Source organism: Pristis pectinata, chromosome 20 (assembly GCF_009764475.1).
Source record: "Pristis pectinata isolate sPriPec2 chromosome 20, sPriPec2.1.pri, whole genome shotgun sequence".
In the NCBI taxonomy this organism is placed as follows: Eukaryota; Metazoa; Chordata; class Chondrichthyes; order Rhinopristiformes; family Pristidae; genus Pristis; species Pristis pectinata.
Window position 1 is genome coordinate 17,682,380 of NC_067424.1, and position 25,719 is coordinate 17,708,098.

The 25,719-nt window shown below is 40.7% G+C and overlaps 1 protein-coding gene across 2 annotated transcripts in view; it reads left to right on the plus strand.

Annotated features, from left to right (window-relative positions):
• LOC127580781 (cadherin EGF LAG seven-pass G-type receptor 2-like) overlaps nucleotides 1-25,719 on the plus strand; it is a 231,820-nt gene that overhangs the window by 104,289 nt on the left and 101,812 nt on the right. For both annotated transcript variants that reach the window (XM_052034651.1, XM_052034652.1), the window contains exon 3: nucleotides 21,229-21,451. In XM_052034651.1, the coding sequence (XP_051890611.1) occupies nucleotides 21,229-21,451 (223 nt within the window). The remainder of the gene's footprint in view (nucleotides 1-21,228; nucleotides 21,452-25,719) is intronic.

Sequence of the window (25,719 nt, forward strand, 5' to 3'; positions counted from 1 at the left end):
TGGATGGGTTCAGAAAAGAAATTACAGAGTGTGGAGCATAGGAGCCGAAGGCATGGTCACCAGTTGTGTAGTGAAAAAATGTTGGATACTCAAGACATCTGAATTAGATGAATGCAGATATCTTGGAGATTATAGCCCTGGAGAAGAATACAGAAAAATGAGGGCTGTGACCATTGGGGGAATTGAGAACAAGGCTGAGAATTTTAAAATCTATGAGTTGCTTAACGGGGACCAATTGTAGGTCAGTGCAGGCAAGGACCATGACTTCAATAGAATACAGTTCTAGAGCAGAGTACAACATGTAGCTGCTGCTATATTGTGCTTTTAATATTAGCAGCTGCAGACAGATTTCTAGCATTCTTACAAATATACCTGAAGGAGTTCTCAGTTGGGTCTTGAATTTTATTATAGAATTCCCATTCAATAGATGTTGGTTGACCATAATTTTTTCCCTTAGGAAACGTGGATTACACATTGCAGGACAAAGTAGAAGTATTTTTTGAATGGGAAAAGATTAAAAGGTGTTAAAATCACAAAAGTGAACATTGAGATACAGCAATTAGGAATGTAAATGATATGTTGGTCTTTATTGCAAGGCAATGTGAGAGCAAGTGTGGGGGTATCCTGCTCCGATTACACAGGGCCCTACTGAGACCACACATGGAATATTGTGTGCAGGTCTGGGAGGATATATTTGTGATTGAGGAGGTAAACATGACATAATAACATAAGAAAATAAGAACAGAAGGAGGACATGTGGCCCCTTAAGCTTGTCCTACCATTCAATATGATCATGGCTGATCTGCTCCAGGCTTCATTCCCTCTTCTCTGCTCATTCCCTCTTCTCTGCTCATTCCCTATAGCCCTCGATTCCCTGATCTTCCAAAAAAAAAATTATCTTCTTCCTCTTTAAGTACCCCCAATGAACTAGCCTCCACAACACTCTGGATAGAGAATTCCAGAGCAGCTAAAGTTTATCAAAATAATTCTTGGGATGCTGGATTGTTGGATGAGGAGAGATTAAACAGAATAGACCTATGTGTCTTGAGTTTTGAGGAGTGAGAAGTAATTTAATTGTAACATGTAAAATTCTTATAGGGCATGCCAATATAGATGTGGAGTTGATGTTAGTTCTGGCTGGGTTGCCTGACCCCAAGGGTCATAATGTCAAAATAAAGACAGAGATGACGAGAAGTTCCAGTGGGTAGTGAACCTTTTGAGGCTCAGTTACTGAGGGTACTCAACACAGAGATTGATAGATTTTTAGATATTTAGGTATTTTAGAAATATTGGATTAATATAGGAATGTGCTGCTGAGATAGAAGATCAACCATGATCTTATTGAATGATGGAGCAGGCATGAAAGGCTGAATGATCTACTCCTGTTTCTATTTCTTACGTTTTTAACATAGATGGTATTAAGTCTGTAATTCAATAAATAAATACCCCTAATGGGGGTTTAACACTTCAATGTTCTCCCTTGTCCACAAAATGAACTGTGGAATAATTTCATTGAAGTAAGGTATACGTGCCCAAGACTTCAGTACATGATCGTTGAAAAACATGCTGTCCGATTGAGTATGGCTGATAGCACAGCACATCTGTTCCCCACTCGCATACTACTCAAGGGCTGCTGTGTGAAGACCTAGTTGTACCTAGAGTGCCTAACAGTGGTCATTTATGAGACCACATAGTTGTATTTTCCTCTCAATGACCCATAAGGAGCGTTTCATGGAGAACAACATGACTGCTACTGAAATCACATCAAGGGTATAGGGTGATTGGTGCTTGGAAATGCCATGTCCATTTTCTGGAGTGATGCAAAAAGTGACCTGGAAATGCCTGTTCTTATGCTTCACTGGGGGAAACAATTTTAATTGTTGATCTACTGAAAGTAAAGTTATCCAGTTGAATTTCTAGTCATATTACTTCTTTGCATTTTGTATGATGGGTAATGGAAAGTGAGTGGTGATAGAGCAGTAACCTGATTAAAAGGCTGAGATGACATCATGTGCTGCTTGTAATCATTGTCCATATTAGATCAACACCTGGAAACTCTCCAGGGTTTTTAAAAATTTCAATTTAATTCTCTTTCTGTTGTTTTTCTCCTTCCTGTCTTGCAAGTGATAGGAAGCAGGATTTCATGGCAATATTTTGTCTAGGAAGTAGTTTCTCTAAGGATCACGGGCAGAAAACCAAACTGTTTCTTCTTTTGGACATTATCTCCATTTGTCCTCCCTCACCTCTCTCCTAGTATTTGCCAAACCTGTGCAAACCAATACAACAGAATTCAGTGGTTCAACCTACCGGACTACTGTTGGGATTGTATCCATCAATAAAATTCAAAACCTTTCACATAATTCATTCCATTACAAGATAATTTATGTTATTTAGTAAACTAAAGGACAAAGATTAATGACTAGTTAACAGGTTTTGTCATGTTGATTGACTATATGATCTGCCAGAGCTATAACTGTCAATTTTCACATGAGATTGTACCAGCTGAGCCAAGTGGACATGTTAAAATAGTCTCTTTGAGTTTATTTGTATGTTGGAAGCGGCTGAGTTTGACTATTCTTCATGTTCTTCCTCATTCCAGCCTATTATTTATGAAGCCAATTTGTTAAGAATTCCATTATGTCAGATTGATCACGTGAATGTGGTTGATGAAGACAGACTTGTACCATGTGACCAGCTGCTCTTGCAACAATGATATGATAGAAGTGGGCAGAACAGTTTTGTCTGTCTGGAATATAGAACAGTACAGCACAGGAACAGGCCCTTTGGCCCACAATGTCTGTACTGACCATGATGCAAAATTAAACTAATCTCATCTGCATGCACTTGATCTGCATCCGTGCCTGTCTAAATGCCTCTTAAACTCCACTACCATGTCTGCTTCTACTACCACCCCTGACAGTGCATTCCAGGCACCAACTACTCTCTGTCTGTATAAAAAAAAGCTTGCCCCTTTAAACTTTCCCCCCTCCCCTTAAAGCTATGCCCTCTAGTATTTGACATTTCTACCCTGGAAATAAATCTTTGTCTATCTACCCTATCTATGCCTTCCATAATTTTATAAAATTCTATCAAGTCTCCCCTGAGCTGCTGGCCCTCCAGAGAAAACAATCCAAATTTGTCCAACCTTTCCTTATAGCTAACACTCTCTAATCCAAGCAGCATCCTGATGAACCTCTTCTGCACCCTCTTCAAAACCTCCACATCCTTCCTGTAATGGGGCAACCAGAACTGCACACAATACTCCAAATGCAGCCTAGCCAAAGTTTTATACAAGTGCAATATGACTTCCTGACTCTTATACTCAATGCCCCAACTGATGAAGGCAAGCATGCCTTCTTTACCACCCCAACTAACTGTGTTGCCACTTTCAGGGAGCTGTGGACTTGGACATTCATTGCTCTTGAGGGTCCTGCTGTTTATTGTAAACTTTCTCTTATATTTGACCTCCCAAAATGCAATACCTCACACTTGCCCAGATTAAACTCTATCTTCCATTTCTCCAGTGCAGATACATCAAGGATCCTGTCCCTAACTTTAGGCTTTTTCTTTTGATTACTAAAGTACTTTTGTTCATTTGACTCACCAACCATCTTCCAGTATCTTAGAATGAGCCAAGAAGGAGAGTAGTCTCATTGAGACAACTAAGTTTTGAGGAGGATTGATGGGGTGAAGGTTGAGAGATAGTTTCCTTTAGCTGGAGAGTTGGCCATTTAGGACTGAGATGAGGAGAAGTTTCATTCCTCAGAGTTCTGTGGGCTGTGGACATTCAGAAATTGACTGAATTAAAGACTAATCAATGATGGACTTTTGAACACAAAATATGGAGAAATAGCAGGAGACCAGACTTGACGTACAGGATCAGATGTGATATTGAATGAATTAGAAGGTACAAGATGGCCATATGTGCATAAGCACATCAGGGACCAGGAATAGGAAACTTTACTCATTTTTCATCTTATCAGTAGATTGTGTAGAGGTGTTGGAAGCACTCTTTCAGATAAGGTCCTGTTTGCCTTCCCATATGGATTCCATGCACCACTTAAAAGAAGCATTGTCTCTAATGGCTGGCCAACACCTGCCCCTTCTTCAACATTGTTTAAATAGATTTCCTGATCATAAGTTGATTGCAAATTGGTTGCAGCAATTTTCATACTATATAGTGGCAGGCACAGTAGTGTAGCAGTTAGCGTAACGCTTTACAGCGCCAGTGACCCGGGTTCAAATCTGGCCACTGTCTGTAAGGAGTTTGTACATCCTCCCTGTGTCTGCGTGGGTTTTCTCCAGGTGCTCTGGTTTCCTCCCACATTCCAAAGACGTACAGGTTAGGAAGCTGTGTGCATGCTATGTTGGCGCCGGAAGTGTGGCAGCACTTGCGGGCTGCCCCCAGAACACTCTACGCAAAAAGGTTTCACTGTGTGTTTCAATGTACATGTGACTAATAAAGATATCTTATCTTATATCTTCAGAAGTGCTCCACCAGTGGACATATATTCCCTCCCATCCACTTTTTGTTGGGATTGCTCCACTTGCATCTGGCTAGTCACCGCTTCCATCCCCGCCAACCACATCCCATCATCCAACACGTTCCCATGCAATCGTAGGAAGTGCAATACCTGTCCTTTCATCTCATCTCTTCCCTTCCCACCATCCAGGGACCCAAACAGTCTTTCCAGTCTTGCACTTCATCTAATCTAATGTACCGCATTCAATGTTCACAGTGTGATCTACTCTACGATTAGGAAAGCAAGTACAGGTTGGGTTGATTGCTTTGAGGAGCACCTGCACTCAATCTGCAAGAGTGACCCTGAGTTTCTGATTGCCTGCAATTCTAGTTCCCCATTCACTCCCACTGTGACTCTGTCTGTGGCCTTCTGCACTGTTACAATGAGGAACAAGCATACTTGAGGAACAACATCTGATCTTCCATCTGGGTACATGGCAGCCTGTAGGATTCAATATTGAATTCTCCAACTTTAGATAACATTTCCTTTCTGTTTGTATCAGGAGTGGCCACTTTTTCCTACCATTCTTCTCTTCTTTCCTTCATGGGTCTATGCAAGCCAGCTGGCCATGTCTCAGTAAGCCAAACTATACAACGTTGTCTAGATTTCATGACGTTAGCAATGCATACACGGACAAAGAAGCCTAACTGCCCATTTAATAGCTGCATTATTTCATTGTATTACAGAAATTTCAACTGTTCCATGCATTGCCCTTCGCCACCTTCTCTGCTCCCTAGACTAACCTGTTTTCTCTCTTCGCAACAATCTGCTGGAGGAATTCAGCAGGTTGAGCAGCATTTGTGGGTGGAAAGGAATTGTCAATGTTTTGAGTCAAAACCCCGCATCAGGACAGATGCTGCTCAACCCGCTGAGTTCCTCTGGCAGATTCCACTGTGTCTCTGTTTTCTCTCTTTCACAATTCTGTTGAAGGGTCTTTGCCCTGAAATGTCAATTGTTTCTCCTTCCACAGATGCTGCCTGACCTGCCAGGTTTTTCTAGCATTTTTTGTTTTTATTTCATATTTCCAGCATCTGCACTTTATTGGCTTTACATGTTTTGGGAAATCCTGAAAGTGATGTGAAAAGGGATACATAAATGCAATTGTTTTTGGTACAAAGTTACACAGAATAGATATCAACATCAAAGTCCATGCCCAAAATTAAGGGACCAGTGGCCAAGGGCTGGACTATCACAACAAGAGGCAGAGGTCTAGAAATATTTTAGCATCTACAATTGACATTAAAAGGCTGCTATACATGGGGCCAACAAGGGTATTGTTTTTAAAAGCCCTGTCTTGCAGAATTAGCAATGGAAATGGTTTAGCCCTGTGAATGTTCCTTTCCTCTGGGTAATCCCACAGGTAAGTTCTGAGAGTGGAGACACAAGAGACTGCAGACGCTGGAATCTGGAGCAACACACATTCTGCTGGAAGAACTCAGCAGTTTAAGCAGCATCTGTGGGAGGGAAAGAATTGTCGACGTTTCGGGTCGAAACCCTGCATCATGAGTCCTGATACAGGGTTGCAGCATGAAACGTCGACAATTCCTTTCCTCCCACAGATGCTGCTTGAGCCGCTGAGTTCTTCCAGCAGATTGTTTTTTGCTCTAAGTTCTGAGAGTGTTTTGCAGGTTATGATTTGGGGAGATGAGTTACAATGGAGAAAGGCCAAGAGTAAGGAGTGGTCTGGCAGGTGATAGGAGAACAATTGCCACCCTAAGGTTCAAATTGGGTCAACAGGCAAGGTTGCAGTTAGCTGTCACTGGTGGGGTCAGTATCACCATCAGGTTGTGGGGAAAGTTTGACCTCACAGTCTGCTTAGAGAGTAAGATTTGAAACAGACTGCAGGGTTGGAGGTGAATGAGGTTAGAGTCATTATGAGTGGTGAGTTATGAGTTTAAAAGATCTGTATCTAAATCAGCACTCCATTGGCTTGGGTCGCCTTAGCCAGGTCTACTTTAAGTTATGATAAAACCAAACTCATTAGCTAACTTCAGCATGAGTGGTCCATGCTGTCCATAGAGTGCATGAAAATCATGGAAGCATCTCCAGGCATGGATTGCATTTTGTTGGATGGCACTCTGCATGTCTGACTGCTTCAGAATGTTGGATATGTGGAAGGAAGATTGTGGACTTAGTGGAGAAATTCCTTAATCAAAGTACTTCCCAACAAAATTGTATCATATCCCACAAATAAAAGCATTTCATGCTACAATTTCTAGGCCTAGTGGAGAAATCGATAGAGAACCTTGCCATTTAATGTAGTGTCTAAACTCTTTACCAAGCAACCTGATACTAAATGCAATTGTGAGTGTTTCCATGCAGACAAAATGCTTCTGAAACAAGCCTTCAGTTTGTTTTATGATCACTTTTCCTCTGTCAAACAGCCTGAGCCAGTGGAGAAACTGGATTTGAATTCTTCTACTTCATCTGTTTTAATGACTTTGAAGACTAATTCCCATTGAGGGCAAGAGGTAAAACATAATGATATTAAATTATAGTCATTACTATTCCAATAGGGATTTTTTCCAAAATATAAGTGCTTTGAATTTAAGTCAGACAGATCTATAGAAGTATTTTCTTTTTGGTATACAGCTTCCTTGTTTAAGTGTGAAATAAATCATGGTTGTAAAATCCAGTCTTGCCCTTCGTGACATGTTTTCCATCTCTCAGACGAAGAAGGGTATCACAGGGACCTGGTTCCCATAGTAACAAGTGCTGGTTGCTGAATGATGCGGCCAATGAGAGGTTCTCAATAGTAATGCTGCTTTACAAATATACCCGAGGGAGGTCTAAGCTGGGCCTTGAATTTTATTATAGGATTTCCATTCCACAGATGTTGGTCATTTAACATTGAACTTTAAGTTTTCAGACTGTTTGGAGTAATTGATAGAGACACGTCAATGATATTGTATTCTCGGGTGACCTTAAGCCTGAACTCTGGACCCTTTAAGACATGACAAACAATTAAACTTTCTGAATTAAACATAACTTTATGGCAAAATAATTTTGTAGCACAGAGTTACGCATGCAGCATTGCAATAAGAAAGAGTTTGCAAAAGCATAACAATACTGCTGTTTCAATGTTGATGTCTTAATTTCTGTGAGAGAAGAGATAAATAAAACAAAAATAAAGAGAAAGAAAGATGGAACCTTCCTTTATATAAATCTTTCACCTGCTTAGAGCATCGCATTCAGAGCCAACGAATCACGTTAGTATTGGTATTGGTTTATTATTGTCACTTGTACCGAGGTACAGTGAAAAGCTTGTCTTACAAACCAATCATACAGATCAATTCATTACACAGTGCAGTTACATTGAGTCAGTACAGAGTGCATTGACGTAGTACAGGTAAAAACAATAACAGTACAGAGTAAAGTGTTACAGCTACAGAGAAAGTGCAGTGCAATAAGGTGCGAGGTCACAACAAGGTAGATCATAAGATCATAGTCCATTTCATTGATTAAGGGAACTGTTCAATAGTCTTATCATAGTGCGGTAGAAGCTGTCCTTAAGTCTGGTGGTATGTGCCTTCAGGCTCCTGTATCTTCTAGCTGATGGAAGAGGACAGAAGAGAGAATGTCCCGGGTGGGTGGGGTCGGACATGCAGCCACTAGTTTACCCAAAGTGAGATAGATCCAACCAATGTAATAAGTGGCTGGATAATCTGTTTTCAAAAGTCATCGAGGGAACTGTTTGGTGGAGTCCTTCCTTCACTTCTTGATCTTTTGCATTCATCAGAGAGGGCAGAATTATATTCCCACAACATTCCACATAGTTTTTCTACTACTAATATTAAAATAATTTTTTAGTTAAAGGCACATGTGATTTTCATTGTCTTTGTCATTTCAAGATGTTTTATCCCTCCACTGGATGGATTAAATATCTCTATTTAAAGGTATCAGTAACATCCTATCACATCCAGATTCAGGGAATTTTTCTACCTCCAGGGGTGTAATGCAATAGATAGACTGAGGAGCAGATATGCAGAGCAAGGAGATGGGGCTATACTTGGAGGAAGGAATGCTTGGAAGTGGGGGAGAAAAAAGCCCTCACCAAAGCACCATATAGAACAGGAGTGTGTGGGAATGAATCTCATTAGTAGGAGGAGCAACATTTGAGGAGATTGCTTCATTAATGACGTCCCAATGATGCAAGTTCAGAGCAAGGCCTGAAATGCGATGCTTGTGACTGTTAAGTTCGCAGTGGTCTTCGGCTTTGATGGTTCTGGAACTTCTCACATTCTTGGATTTGGGAACCCACAGGCTGTCCCAACCCAGAGAACAAAAGTCATCTCTTTCACTGCTGTCCTATCACCATGAGACAGTGAAACAGGTTGTGGGACCATTGCAGAATCTTGTTGGTGTACAGATGATGTCAAGGGTACCATGCGAATTCTGAGACGAGTTGCAACTACAAGGGATTCCACCCCAAGTGTACAGCTACTCCGTGACCACACACTACACATCTTGATGGGTACCATCTAGTATGCAGGAACCAGGCACAGTGCTTTTACTTTTCTGCCAGACCAAAATTCGCCCAATTAGTGCCACCCACCTCATCAGCCAAGGTCTCTGTTGATGGATCGGCAAACCAGAGGGACCATTTTCACTGGGATCTTCCATCTCTTCCAAAAAATTCTAAAGATTGTAATTTCACAGCCACGATGTAATTCCTGTATAAGTGCAGCCTGCTATTAGTCAATGTAAGCCATCTTGAACTGGTATTGGCTAGAGTTGGACCCTACGGTGATATACTGTAGCAAATGACAACTTGTTTACTGCTGCCTAGACTCTGATATTCTGACAATGAGCAACAGCAGAAATTTTCTCTGCTGGGTGAAGTTAAAAATGTAGCATGAAGACAACTAATGTTTGCTGTCACTATCCAATTTAGCCCCAGTACTTAAGTCTCCAGGTTCCGATGCATCCCCTTCCTTTTGCCCCAGAACTCTTCTCACCATCTCTTCCTTTGCTTCACATCCATATTTTTTTTCTAAACCCATAAGACATTTTAATCAATGAAACCTGTCATACGTCCTTATCATCTACGTACAGTCACTGAATTTTTGCAGCACTGTATCATTTCATCACTTCTTTGTGTAACTAGCACTAATTGTGTCGGGTTACATGACAAAGTCCTTTTGCTAATTACCTTGGCAAACCATACATCAATAAAAATTGAGGATAATTAACATAATTTCTGAATATAATTTGCTTTTTAACATAATGAACATTGAAGTTTCAATAAGCTGAGACATATGCTGAATTGTAGAAGGTCTGTTGAGTAATTAATAATTAAAGATGGACCCATAATGTTTGAAGCACCATTTAAAAAAATAATTACAATAAAATTCTGATTATTTTTTGTGATTTTTTTTGAAAACATAATGTAGGGTACAAAAACTGATTATATCGATGTGATTTTCAGATAGCAAGTTACCTATGTCTGGATATGTAGGATAATCTAATTAAAGCACAGATGTGCTTTAATGGCTGTACTTTTGCAATATTAAATCAGCTTCATATTCAACGGTAATCTGTCCTCCCAGAAGCCGGGGGCATTTAAGTTTTTGTTAAATAAATATTTATTCATTCACAGGATACAAATGTTAGCATTTATTGCCTATCCTTAATCACCCTTCAGGATGTGATGGGAAGTTGCCTTCTTAAATTGATGCAGCCCATCTGCTGAAGGTACTTCCACAATTCTCTGGGGATTGGGAGTTGCAATGATTTACACCCAACAATAATACAGGAAAGGCAAAATATTTTCAAGTCAAGATGATGTGTGCCTTGGAGGGGAATTTGCAGGTGGTGTGTTTCCATGCACCTTCTGCCTTTGTAATTCTAGGTGGCAGAAGTCTTGGAGATTTAGGCTTAGAAGGTGTTTATTGTGTTGATTGTTGAAAATGGTTTGAAGAAATTGTACAAAAGTATTCCTTTAACTATTTCTTGGAAGTATCTGATCTAATCATTGGTTTGTTATATAAAGGATACACAATACAGTCATGTTCTCTCACCCAGGATTTAAATACATTGTCATTCATGGTCAAAATACATGTCCTTAAGCAGTATGTTGTATTGTAGCATGAACATTAGTTCATCTGGATATGAAAAGAACTATGCCGGCTAGTTTGCATTTTGCTAGCCTGAACATGCTGACTCTTGCTGGAGTGTGGTTCTCTAAGTCATTCTATAAGTCATATATCACAAGTCATTCTTATTAAGTAAGCTTGAATAGTGATTAATCAGTCAGCATCCCTATGAAAAGATTGGGCTTTAATGATTTTGTTTATGATAAAATTGCTAATAAAAAGGACCTTAACTTCATTGAGGTTAAGAGTTGTAGCTGTGCAATAGGCACAAATTCTAAAACAATACCAGATTTTTCCATTCATGTAACCCTTTTAAGAAGAAGATTACAAGGAGTGTCATACTCTCCAGCATGGAGAATTCCAAAGATTCACCACCCTCTGTGTGAAGAAATTTCTCCTCATCTGAATCCTAATTGGTTTACCCTTATTCTGAGGCTCGAACCTCTGGTTCTAGATTCTGCAGGCAATGGAAACATCCTCCCTACATCCAGCCTGTTCAGCCCTTTAAGAATTTTGCAAGAATCAATAAGATCTCTTTTCATTCTTCTAAACAATAGTTGTCTTAATCTCGCCTCATATGGCAAACCTGCCATCCTTGAAACCAGCCTAGTGAGTGTTTGATCCACTCCTTTGTGCAGTAAAAGTGATGCATTATCAAAAATGATGCAATCGCACTAAGTGTTACACCTGCCCTACACCTCCTTCCTTACCACCATTCAGGGCCCTAAACGGTCCTTCTAGGTGAGGCAGTCTTTCATACGTGAATCTATCGCTGTCATTTATTGTATCCAGTGGTCCAGATGCGGCCTCCTCTTCATCGGTGAGACCCGACGCAGATTGGGGGATCACTTCGTCGAGCATCTTTGCTTGGGCTGCTGTACTGGCCAGGATCTCCAGGTGGCCAGCCATTTTAATTCCACTTCCCATCCCCATACTGACATCTCTGTCCATGGTCTCCTCTACTACCAAGTTGATTCTAGATGCAGATTACAGGAACAGCACCTCATATTCCACCTTGGTAGTCTCCAACCTGATGGCATGAACATCGATTTCTCTAACCTCCGGTAACCACTCTGCCCTGTCCCCCTTTTTCCCTTATCCCACCGGCCCCCATCACCCCACCTCTTTCCCCTCCCTACCCTCTCGATCTGCCCATCACCAATGCATTCCTCCTTCCGGTTCCCCTCCTCACTTCCTTTATTCCATGGTCCACTGTCCTCTCCCATCAGATTCCCTCTTCTTCAGCCCTTTGTCACTTCCACCTATCACCTCCCAGCTTCTTGCATCATTCCTGCTCTCCCCTCCCTCACCTGCCTATCACACCCCTTTCACCTGGATCCACCTATCACCTGCTAGTTCTTGCCCTCCACCCCTTTCCCCCAACTTTTTATACTGGCTCTCTCCCCTCTTTCTTCCCAGTCCTGATGGAGGGTTTCGACTGTCCATTTCCCTCCATAGATGCTGCCTGACTGCTGAGTTCTTCCAGCATTTTGTTTTTTGCTCCAGACTTCCAGCATCTGCAGTCTCTCTTGTTTCTGTATAGTCAAGGTCAAGTTTATTGTCACATCTACAAGTACATGTATGTACAGGTGCAATGAAAAACTTACTTGCAGCAGCATCACAGGCACATAGCATCATATAAGTAGTATTCACAAGAAAACCATAAATTAAACATAAATTATACACAATTTTTACAAGAACACAATTAGAACAAAAAAAATGCAAAGTTCATTTTAGTGCAAAGCTAAACTGAAACTTTAAATTAAGATCCAGCAATAATGCAGGAAAGGCAAAATGTTTCCCAGTCAAGATGGTGTATGCCTTGGAGGGGAATTTGCAGGTGGTGTGTTTTCAGTCACCTTTTGCCTTAGTCCTTCTAGGTGGCAGAAGTCTAGGAGGTTAATTCTTCCAGTACGTGCTAAAACTTAGACCAACAGCAGGGTTGATTGATTTTGTGCTAGTGTTTGATGCTTGCTAGACAAATGTCATCAAATGGTTATATTACTGTTTATACTACCAATATTTCAAAGTGTAGGCTCAATGTGCGTCTATTGAATGGTCTTAATTGTATAGTAGCAGAAGACACTGCTTGAATGGACTTAATTGTACAGTAGCAGCAGTACAACTTTCTGTTCAGCAGTCATTAGAGCAATGTTTATACATCCATTGTTAAGGGTTTATGGTGGTCAGAAGCAGCCACAGTAAACACCATAAACCATCATTATTCAGGCCTTAAAGCTATACTTCGGAAAACTGACATTTGTTTCAATAAGTGTGAGTTGGAGAGCACAGACGGCAGGAAGAAAAGGAATTCAGTTTAAACTGTGGATTTAAGACAATTTTAAATCAAAGAAATAATGTGAAACCACTGAACAAAGAAAGTGTATTGTAAGAATGCCTCATGTAGACAGGATTGATAAGAATATATAATTAAAGCCCTTAAGCAAAAACAAGTTCAGTTGATTACATAATTATAAAGGAGCTCAAAAAATAAGCAATTCTTTCATAACAAGGCCACAATTAGAGGAATGCTTACTAGGAATAGTTTAAAAAAAACAAAATGATTTTGATTTGTGGAAAGTCACAATTGTAGCTTTACACCTAAAAATTCATGTATTTTGACTCTTTATAGACTCTTCTTATACGAATGCTTATTGTGACTTTTAGATTGTTTGAAGATTGTTTATTTTTGATTTGTCTGCCTCTGTGTGTTGCTGATCTTTCCACCAGCAAGTATATTTATTTAGAAAAGTTTACATCCTATTAAATGCGTAGTGTTTTTGCTGTGTGCTGAGTGATGAAATACACCTTCTTTCAGAAAAAGAATATTTCCTTACTGTTAAGAAATTACAAAAGCTTCAAAGTAAAATTTGTCAATACGACTTCTGAAAAAAAGCATGGTAAAATGCAACAGTTCCCAGATAATCTAGTGAGTAAAAGTAATAGACATGGGATTCCATTTAGTGTTACATTTTACTACACACAGATGAGGAGTAGAGTCATGGATTTATACTGCACAGAAACAGACCCTTCAGCCCAGGTGGTCCATGCCAACAAAGATGCTCCATCCAGGATTGTCCCATTTGCCAGTGTTTGGCCCATAACCTTCTAAACCTTTCCTATCCATGTACCTGTTCAATTGTCTTTTAAAAGTTGTTATTGTACCTGCCTCAACCACCTCCCTCTGGCAGCTCATTCCAATTAGATAGCACACTTTGTGTAAAATAAAAGTTGCTTCTCAAGCTCCTATTAAATCTTTCCCCTCTCACCTTAAATCCATGCCCTTCTTGATTCCCAAGTTCCCAAGCCCAGAGAAAAAGACTGAGTGCATTCACTCAATCTATGGCCTTCATGATTTTATTCACCTCTATAAGATCACCTCTCAGTCTCCTATGCTCCAGGGAATAAAGCCCTAGCCTGTCCAATCTCTCCCTATAACTCAGTTCCTTAAGTCCTGGTAACAGCCTTATAAATCTTTTCTGCACTCTTTCCAGTTTAATAACATCTTTCCTAAAGTGGGGTGACGAAAACTGAACCTGATACTCCAAGTGCTTGTACAACTGCACCGTGACCTCCCAACTTCTATACTCAATGCCCTGAAGGATGAAGGCCAGTATGTCAAATGCTGCCTTTGCTGCCCTGTCTACCTGTGACTCCACTTTCAGGGAACCAGGTACCTGAACTCCAAGGTCCCTCTGTTCTACAACACTCCCCAGGGCCCTACCGTTCACTATGGAAGTCCTACCTTGATTTGACTTTCCAAAATACAACACCTCACACTTATCTGAATTAAACTCTATTTGCCATTCTCAGCCCACTTACTCAACTGATCAAGTTCCCCCTGTAACTTTTGATAACCACCTTCACTGTCCAATAGATTGAGGAAACACTTTTTTTATGTAGGGATGGCAGAAGCAGGTTCTGCCTGAGAGTATTGGAATATTACAAGGTGAAGCAATATTCTTAAAGCTATGGAGAAAAGACTAGTGGGTTGCTGTGGTAGAGAGCCAGCACAGATATGATGGGCCAAATGGCAAACTCCTGATACCATTCTATGACGCTGTGTACTCCACAATTAAATTGCCTGTTGGTGCTTCAGTATTGAGGCTCTCACTTGAAGTATGGCCATTGAATGTCCAGTGTTGCACACGGATCATTAACCCATCCAACTCATTACTTACTGGGTAGACAGATGGGAGAATAAAGAAAATAATTAATTCAGAAAAAAGGAAATGCTGTTTTCTTTCAAAAATGATAACATTTAATGTATGTTTTTGTCATCTGAGACTCCCATGAGATGTAACAATTGACACATTAAGTTTAAAATGCTGCTGTAATACATTCACTGTGATCTCATTCACCCTCCCCTGCATCTCACTACCACATCCCCCATTCATTCCAGAAGCACATCATTTTCTGGTTGAATATTGCAGGTCTGACCCATTTCAAGAGCTTACTGTCAATCCATCATCATTCAGCAAAAGCTCCGCTGATGTCAGGAGCTTGCCACGGCTGTCAGTCCAGATATGAAACATGACCTTGATCAAGGCCTTTCTGTGCAGGAACTCTTACTGCAGTAGATACAATAGAGGGAGTATGCCTGTGAAATATTGCACCTGAGAGACTTGCTCTTTGATGTGATTTATTCAATGGTTAAGAGTCCCTTCTTCTGTGGCTTGGGTGGGGCAAAGAATTATGGTCTATGAAATGGCTTTGATGGTAAATACTAAAGTTTGTTTGAATTATTGTTCAGTTGCTGCCGATGTGCACATTTGGTGAAAGGCCTGCACCAATGGCTTTGAGTCTGCTCACAACTCCACTCATCTTGGCCAATCATACCTGTTGCCACACAGTAGGCAAGTTCCATGTGACTTAGTCCAATGTTTCCTGCCCACATTTGCAGTGTCACACGATCTTAAAATTGTAAAGAAATATAAGGAATGGTTTAGACATTCACCCAGTTCTCTGTCATATTACTACTGTATCTGAAAATCAATATTGTACCGTGTCTTCACATACAGGCTAGTTTGTGGCAACTGCTGCCAATATCCCAATGAATGTCCTGAAGGTTCAGGTTTAATCTACCAAATGTATAAAAATTGAAGGCTAGCCTCAAGCTTTTAAATGTTGCTTATCAAGAGCGTGACAATTGCTTGAATCAAAAGAATTAGCTGTGCTTTTTAGCTCTCCCATACAGTAAATACAATTATTCTGACAGCTAGATGGCTTTTAATTACCATTTTGTTAATCAATAAACCAGTCTATGCTTTGTTGGAATTGAATTGATTACACCTGTAAAGTGCACTCCTTTTAATTTCAGATGTCTTAAATCAAATTATGGTTGAAAAATGAAAGCCTGCTGTGATGTTTTATTAGAATTGCATCATGTCGGTTGACAGTTTTTTTTTACATGGGAAATCATAATCTAATTCTTGGTGCATTAGGTCAGTTTAATAGCACTAAACTGGAATATACCATATTTGGAATTCTGGGGTGGTATAGGTGAATGGTGTTGGGTAATTGCTGTCTCTGGAATGTAGTCGAGACTGGGCTTCCTTGCAATTTTTCCTCCTTCATACAAATAAAAGTGACTTGAATTTCTATAATGTCTTTCACATCTATCTCAGGAAGACCCACAGCTCTTTATTGTGAATGAAATACTTTAGAAGTGTTGTCACTGTTGAAATGTTGGGATAATGAAGGCCAATTCATGTGCAGTAAATTCCACAAACAATAAGATGATAGTGACCAGATAATCTGTTTTAATAACATTTGTTGAGCGGTACCAAAACAACATCTCTTCAGCATGGTGCCTTGGGATCATTTGCACCCATCCAGGAAAACAGATATTTTATCTAAATGATGACAAGACTCCCTCAGTACTGCACTACTGTATTAGATGTTTGTGCTGAAGGCTCTGAGGTAGAACTTGAACCCACAATCTTCTGACTGAGAGATGATAAGATAGGATCTTTATTAGTCACACATACATCGAAACACACAGTGAAATACATCTTTTTGTGTAGTGATTTGGTGGGGAGCCCGCAAGTGTTGCCATGCTTCCGGTGCCAACATAGCATGCCCACAACTTCCTAACCTGTATGTCTTTGGAATGTGGGAGGAAACCAGAGCTCCCGGAGGAAACCCACACAGACACAGGGAGAATGTACAAACTCCTTATAGACAGTGGCCAGATTTGAACCCAGGTTGCTGGTGCTGTAAAGCGTTACTAACTGCTACACTACCGTGCCTGCCATGCTTACACTAGAGTGCAAGTTAATGAGTCACAGCTGACAGGATGGATTTCTCTAGTGTGATACAAACTGAGTACAATCAACTACTGCAGCTCAGAATGAGGAATTAATTTCAGCAACCATCATAAATATACAGATGTTGTTTCTGAAAACTCTGTAACCTAAAGTGTTAATCTGAATGATTCTGTGGAGTTTCTGTATGTTTTTCTTTGCATAACATTGTCAAAGATTATTGGATGCTTAGCAAGTTTGATAACAGTTACAACAACAGAAAGCACTGGGAATACTCAGAGGTCTTTCAGGATATGTGGAAGATGAACAGTTAACATTGCAGGTCGATGACATTTCATCAGAAGCATTTCTGTATTTTGATGAATTGTCCATGGCCTGGAATATTAACTCTGTTTTCCTCTCTCCACAGATGCTGCTTGAGCAGTTATGTTTTTCTAGTACTCTCTGTTTTGATTAGTTTTCTCATGTCTAAGAACATTTTGCTTTTATGACAGTCATGTTCCTCCAGCAAAAGATAATGAGAGGCAAAGTGTTGAAATTCATTCTCTGGATGTGCATCAGCATTAAGTAATGCGTGCACATTTTAACTTTGCTTCTAAAATTGCTTCCATAGAACCAAATTTCAGAAGTGAGACTAGAAATTGGATTGTGAGTGCCTTATTTTTTGGGTGTTATGTGATCCAATGTTGACTTAATATGGAGTAGATCATGTTGGGGATCACTTCAGGGTAAAATTGCACCAGGGGCAAAATTGGACCAAGCTCTTCCATTGCTATCCATTTTAGGACACCTGATGTTTTCCCAGCAACAATTGTGCACAAAATTACCTCATTCTCTGTTCGCATGGATATACATTATAGCAAAACATTCCATATTACAACTGTTGTGGAGCAATCTGTCAAGCTAGGAACACATCATGCTAGTTGATTGCTCTATTAGATATTTAAAGTGACACACTGCTGACCTGACAAAGGAACTTTAAAAGAAATTGTAGGCTATTTAAGCACCTTCCAAAGTCCATAGTGTGCACTAAAAGTTACAGTGAGTGTTGTTCTCAGCATTTAGTTGCTGTGGTTGGATAGGGCACTGGTATAAGGTACACAGTGGTGACTCCTCTGGTAGTAGTCCATTACTGGACCCGTTGTTATGTTCATGACTGGCCACTTGGAGTGGGTTGGGAGTCTCAGGGCAAGAGGCAACTATAAGCCCATCAGAGATGTGCCTACTTCCACAGAAGCCTCAGAGACATAATGTCCCACCGAGATGTTATGTCTATGATGGATAGTCACAGAGTTATACAGCATGGAAACAGACCCATTGGCCCAACTCATCCATGCCAGCCAAGTTGCCTAACTGAGCCTGTCACTTTTGCCTGCATTTGGCCCATATTCTTCTAAACCTTTCCGATGCATGTACCTGTCTAAATGCCTTTTAAATGTTGCAATTGTACCTGCCTCTTTGGCTTCCTCTGGCAGCTCATTCCATATACTCACCACCTTCTGTCGGAAAATGTTGCCCCTCGGGTCCCTTTTAAATCTTTCCTCTCTCACTTTAAGCCTATGCTCTCTAGTTTTGCACTCCCCTATCTTAGAGAAAAGACTGTGTGTATTTGCAGGGTCAGGATTTCAAAGGCTGCCATGACTAAGATACATAACATTCTGTGAGAAGACCTCTGGGACTGCTCTCCCCATGAAGTTAAAGGTCACGTTGACACCCAATTTCCTTGCCACAGGGGTTCCCCAAGCAGCCATGAAAGGTCTCTGCCTTGTCTCTCAATTTGCTGTTCACTGCTGAATCAAAGAATTGCACAGGCACTATATTTGTCAGCAAATGATTTTTTAGCTATTTTGATTCCAGTGAGGATCCAGGGGCATCTCACACACTGGGATTTGTAGGCCATGCTGGTCTGTGGAAGCCACATGATGTGCATAAAATCCCCTCACATTCTGCTTTGCAGTTCTACCTGCAGTGAATATAACACACGAATGAATGAATCCATATTCCAGTTATTTTAATAGCTTTTTAAAAAAAACACCTCTGCCCTTCCTGATGTGTGGCAGCCTGCTTAGAATATCAGACCTCTGCACAAAATACATTTTCTGTCGAGATCTCCACACTGCAGATGTAAACAGTAATGTGAAGAACACATTGTGAAATCATGCAGTTTCTTTCTCCAGTGCTCCATTGTTTGAAGATTCTCTGTGGTCATACAAGTCTTTACCTGCAAAGCAACTTTTTTAGTGATAAGTATATTAATGAAAAAAAGAGTAACTAGAGAGAGAAGGGGGCCCCTCGAAGACCAACCTGGGCATCTTTGTGTGGAGCTGTAGGAGATGGGCAGGGTCAAATGGAGTTTAATTTGGATAAGTGTGATGTATTTTGGGAAGTATAGGGTAGGACATTTACAGTGAACGGTGAGGCCCTGGAGAGTGTTGTAGAGCAGAGGGACCTAGGAGTAAAAGTACATGGTTCCCATAAGGTGGAGTCACAGGTGGACAGGGTGGTGAAGAACTCTTTTGGCACACTGGCCTTTGTCAGTCAGGGCATTAAGTATAGAAGTGGGGTGGTCATGATGCAGTTGTACAAGATGCTGGTGAGGCCACACTTGGAGGATTGTATTCAGTTTTAGTCACCCTGCTATAGGGAAGATGCCATTAAGCTGGAAAGAGTGTAGAGGAGATTTACGAGGATGTTGTTGGGACTTGGAATTGAGTTATGGAGAGAGGTTGAGCAGGTTGGGACTTTATTCATTAGAGTGTAAGAGAATGTGAGGTGATCTTATAGAGGTATATTAAAGTCATGAGGGGCATAGATAGGGTGAATGCACTCTCTTCTTCCCAGGGTTGGGAATTCAAGAACTAGAGGACATAACTTTTTAAGGTAAGAGTGGAGAGATTTAATAGGAACCTGAAGGGCAATGTTTTTCACCCAGAGGGTGGTCTATATATGGAATGAGCTGCCAGAGGAATTGGTTGAGGCAGGTATATTAAAAACATTTAAAAGACACTTGGACAGGTACATGGATAGGAAAGGTTTAGAGGTATATGGGCCAAACATGGGAAATTGGGACTAGCTTAGATGGGAATCTTGGTTGGCATGGACCAGTTGGGCCAGCGGGTCTGTTTCTGTGCTGTATGACTCCATGACATCTGGTTGGGCCTGCCTTGTATTGAGCATGACAGTTCACCTGTCCCCCTTATACACAGAAGTTTCCTCCTAGCCTATATCTCATGGGAATCAAAAATCATGAAAATCAGTTCTGATGAAGGGTCACAGACTAAAAATGTTGACTCTTTCTCTTTCTGCGTATGCTTTTTCCAGCTTTTTCTGTCTTTATTGAATATAAGATAAGAGATAAGATATCTTTATTAGTCACATGTACATCGAAACACACAGTGAAATGCATCCTTTCGCATAAAGTCTTCTGGGGGCAGCCTGCAAGTGTCACCACGCTTCCGGCGCCAACATAACATGCCCACAACTTCCTAACCTGTATGTCTTTGAAATGTGGGAGGAAACCGGGGCACCCGGAGGAAACCCACGCAGACATGGGGAAAACGTACAAACTCCTTACAGACAGTGGCCGGAATTGAACCCGGGTCACTGGCACTGTAATAGCATTATGCTAACTGCTGCACTACTGTGCCTGCCCCTAATGTTCAGCTGAAGTATAGCAGACAATGGTTTCGATCCTTCAACCTCTGGGTTATGGGCCCAGCACGCTTCTGCTGCACCACTCTGCTTATCTAATTGACCAGGACTTGCATGTCCTTTTGACTGGTTGTAAGAGGTGTCTCCCTCTCCACTCTGTCTCCTCCATGGCAGCCACAGTCTGCTGCTACTGTGTGGCTGCCTTGTAGGTTGTGCCTTAAAGGACTGATGCCCGTCTCTGGTTGCATTGCAGCAAAGTTTCAGGAGATGTGAAATTGGGCGAGGTTCTGTATCATTGCTCACTTTTGAATGTAAATCCAGTTTCACACTGGATTATGGATTAGTTAGCCTCTTTTTTTTAAAGGGAGATCCAATTAGAGATATTGTATTTTAGCTCACCAAAAGTAGGTGCAATCCAATTTCTCGTTAGTTGAGCTCAACTCCCACGAGTTGCTCCATTTTACATGTAATCCATTCACTAATGAACCAATTTCCACTTCTTTTAAAGTTTAAAAATAGGCACAAGTAAACATTTGTCACACTACTGTCCATGTGGAAGTTATATATTCTGTTGGAATGCCTTATTCTCATTAGTTAATGCTGGCTATGAGCTGTTAATCGCTGGTACTCTGCATTCAACTAGTTACAATCAGATCCCCGAGCTGAAACTAAGCTGATGTCTCTCTTCTTCAGGAAGTTACTGTGAAGTGAATTCTCGGTCTGGCCGGTGTTCTCCTGGAATTTGTCGGAATGGCGGGGCGTGCGTGAACCTTTTGGTCGGGGGTTTCAAATGTGACTGCCTGCCAGGAGAGTATGAGAAGCCGTACTGTGAGGTGACCACTCGGAGCTTCCCTCGGCAGTCCTTCATCACCTTCAAAGGGTTGCGGCAGCGTTTTCACTTCAGCATCTCACTCACGTAAGTTAATCGTGCCGGTTTGGGAGGTTTGCTACAGCCATGTGTGCAACTGTCCCTGATAGCTCAGCAGATGCACTCATGGCCCCATGTGAAGCTAGCCACAGTGGGCAAAGGACAAACCCCAGGTATGCATTGAGCATCTCCATGCATCTTCCATTCCTATCAGATTCTATCATCTGTAGCCTTTCGTCCCCTCCACCTGTCTCCTCCCAGCTTCCTATTTCCACTCTTCCCTCCTCACCTGGATCCACCTGTTACTTGCTAGCCCTTGCTCCACCCCTTCCCCTCATATTTTTATACTGGCTCTCTCCCCTCTCCTCTTTCAGTCTAGATGGTCTTCACCTGAAATATCAACTGTCCATTTCCCTCCACAGATGCTGCCTGACCCACTGAGTCCCTCCAGCAGTTTATTTTTTGCTCCAGATTCCAGTATCTGCAGTCTCTTTTGTGTCTCCTGTGTGCACTGAATTGGCTGATCTCAGTTTAGCTGTCAGAATTAATGGCAGTGGGCAGACTGTAGATTACCAACCAGTGAGACGATGTGCAATAGTTATTGGAAGCCACTGGATAATTTCAATGCAAGATTAATGATGTTTAAGGCCCAGTATTATGTGAACCTCTGCTCTACCCATTCAGGTGCAGTACTGGAGCCCTGTCTGACTACTTTTCAGTGTACTTGAAATTTTAGGTCTTTGTGGTCTTTAGATCTGTCCTGTCAGGAGCAGACGTAAGCTAAATACTGTACAAAACTCAAACACTGCCAATGACACCATTAGCTGTAAAATGAGTAGATTCCACAGATAAAGCACTCTGAGTCACTAAACCCTTGCAGCTGCCTGAATGTAACATGAGTATTTAACTCATAGCTGAAATGGAAATTTAAGATGGGTATGACAAGTTCTAGCAGGTTGAAGCAACACGTTAAGAACATAAGTAATGACAGCATGAATAGGTCACTCTTTCATTCATCAGGATCATGGCTAATATAGAGGGTGTTAGAGTAATGGTTAATTTACTGGACTAACAGCCAGAGTTCTGGACCATTAATCCAGAATCCTACGATAGCAACTGGAGAATTTAAATTCATGCCATTAAATAAATTAAGTTATTATTTTTTTTAAAGTAGTTAGCCTGAGTAATGGTAACCATGAACCTACCAGATTATTGTTTAAATAAAGCCCAACTGCTTCACTAATATCCTTTAGGAAGATGAATCCTGCTGTCCATACTCTGCCCTTTGTGATTCCAGGACTACCAAAATGATTGATTCTCAGTTTGGGGGCAATTAGGGTTGAACAATAAATGTCAGCGACCAATGAACTAACAAATTAAAAAAAACACATGCACACAGCTTTACTTTCCTGCCTGATCCACATCACTCATTTCCTCCTGAATTTCAACAGCCTATTGAAATCAAACGTAATTGTTTTCATTGATTCCCTTTTGACATTCTTCCACCACAAGGATGTTTTAAACTATTTTCATAGAAATTAGTTAATTGCAGTCTAGCAGCTGCCAGAAAAATCAAATGCAATGTGATTTTCATCTTTGTCAGTTATCTAATCAATGACCCACATGGGACATTGTGCAAATTTGTGGTTGTTAGAAATTGCTGGCGAACTGCAGTGGTAATAAGACCAATAACTAATACACATCCCAGAGGTACCAGGCAGAACAGACCCAATAGCTCTTGCTTATTAGGAATGACAGCCACTCATTTTGGTTTAAAAATATGCCATATATACTTGCAAGATCCATGCAAAAATTAGCAGAGTTGCCTATATTTAAATGTGTTTGGAATCTCTTGTTTTTGCTGTTCGTAAGTGTCATTCTCAGAAGGTATTCATCATTGACAGGACTGTATAATGATACTGAACTTGTGCAGCAGGAGGAAGGGAAATACCAGGTGAGCTGATACGAAGCACAGTTCATTGAGTTTCAAGTACTTCTCATTGTTTTGTATTACAGCTCAACATGAAAGCTTATATTGAGAACCCTTCTTGTTTGTGATGGACAGGGATGAATCATTTGATACAATTATCAAACACATTCTACAAGCCTTGGATTATCTAGCAGCTAGGTTAGAAATTGTTATACATCTATTAAGAATTCTCTTAGGGTGTGGTCTTTTTCAGGACTGTCAAAAGTGTTTTTCCTTTAGTGTTCTTCAGTCAGTAAACTTGAAGTTTTAATTCATCCCAGAACAATCAACGCATCTAAAAACTGGAAGAGTCAATAGCATTGATGTATTCCTTTCTTAAGCTGTTTTCTCTGACTTTGTTCACTTTTTCTGCGTTTTTTCTTCCTCCTCATGCTTTCTGGTTTGCTGTGGGATTTGAAAAATGAAAGTGAGGAAGATGAGAGACAGCAATGTGACAAAGTCATCCTAACATTCAAAGATAATATCAAAGACTTTTCATTAAAACTTTAGCCCCCACGGTTCAAATAAGTTGTACCTCTACGATTGCTGGGGTACTTCTCTCTGCAAACTGACCTTTTATCCTGCTGTGAGAAGAGCGAGGATAAGGTCAGAATTATCAACATGGGGCAGAGCCATGAGCAATTGCAGTTTTCGGGTGGGAGGCAGCAATTCCTCGAGAGCCTTGTTAAATTGGAGGAGAATAGATAAATCTACTACCCAAGTGAATCTTACTGCTGTGAGGTTATAATTTTGACAGTATTAGGCTTGATGGTCTTTGACTGGCTGATTTTTGTTTTGGTTAATGGCCTGTTTGATACCTCTGGGTTCTGGTGTTTTGATGTTGGAGTTTTTTCCAAATGGTGCTCTTACCGGGCTGAATGTTCTAATAAGCTATTTTTATAATGAATGTTTCTTGTATGGATGACAATGCTTGTGCAAAATATTTTGTGTCTTGTCATGAACTAATTGTTACTCCGTTCTATTTGAGGACTGGCTGAATTTGAATATGTATCTTGTTTCTTTCATCTGTGTTTCATTGATTGGAGGTTACTCTGTAAGTTAAAATGTAATCTTTGCCATCTAATTTTTCATATTTTAGAAATCTGTCAGAATATTGTCTATGAAGACTAGAGACAAGTAATAACATCTACATTGCTTTTAGTTCCTCTGCTTTTTATTTTGAGTATCTTAACTATACTCCACAAAGGAAATCTAAAATCTCACAGAGTGAATGGCTACGTATAGTGTTGATTAGACAGTCCAGGTAACTATGGAAGCAATATGAAGAGTATTGTAGAGAATTTATTACCTGGCAAACATTTTTAAGTACTGCTGTCATTGTGTACACACACCTTTCAGTTCACAGTGTACTGTGTGAATTGGACACTGGAAAATCGTGTCGGGCTTTCAAACAACATATGACATATAATTCTTTGATATTCAGTTCAGGCATGGTATTTAAAAACACAGACTGAATATAGAGAGTAAAGAACTGAAAGCCTCAGAGAGGTAGTACAAGAATAGATTAGTGGCTAATGAAGTTGAAAGGTATTTAACAGTGGGGACCTAATGGAGATCTACTGGTGAAGGCAAGGCTGGGGCACTAAATGGACACTTTGTGTTGGGCTTTACAAAGGATGTTGCTGAAATAATGCACAAAGAAGAGGTTGCTGGAATATTAGATAAGCATGAAGTGGAACTACAAGACTAGCTGGCAGTAGTTAAAGTGGTATTGATTTATTATTGTCACTTGTACCAAGATATACTGAAAGCCTTGTCTTGCATACTGATCGTACAGATCAATTCATTACACAGTGCATTAGGGTAGTACAGGGTAAAAACAATAACAGAATACAGAGTAAAGTGTCACAGCTACAGGGAAGTGCATTGCAGGTAGACAATAATGTGCAAAGTCATAACAAGGTATATTGTGAGGTCAAGAGTCCACCTCATCGTACAAGGGAACCGTTCAATAGTCTTATCACAGTGGGGATAGAAGCTGTCCTTGAGTCTGGTGGTATGTGCCCTCAGGCTCCTGTGTCTTCTGCCTGATGGGAGAGAGGAGAAGAGAGAATGAACTGGGTGGGTGGGGTCTTTGGTGATGCTGGCTGCTTCACCAAGGCAGCGAGAGATATACGTGATCCAAATAGGATACATTCTAGGTTTCTGATGGAAATAATTTTAGAAATTGTGGAGGTGCTATTCATGGCCTACCAGTTCTCCCTGGATCCAAGAATACTAAAGTACTGGACACTTGAAAATGCTACACAATTGTTTGAAAAAACAAAAGGAGGAGAATAAACCTGGTAACCACAAGCTAGTGGTATAGAAATGCATCTGTATATCT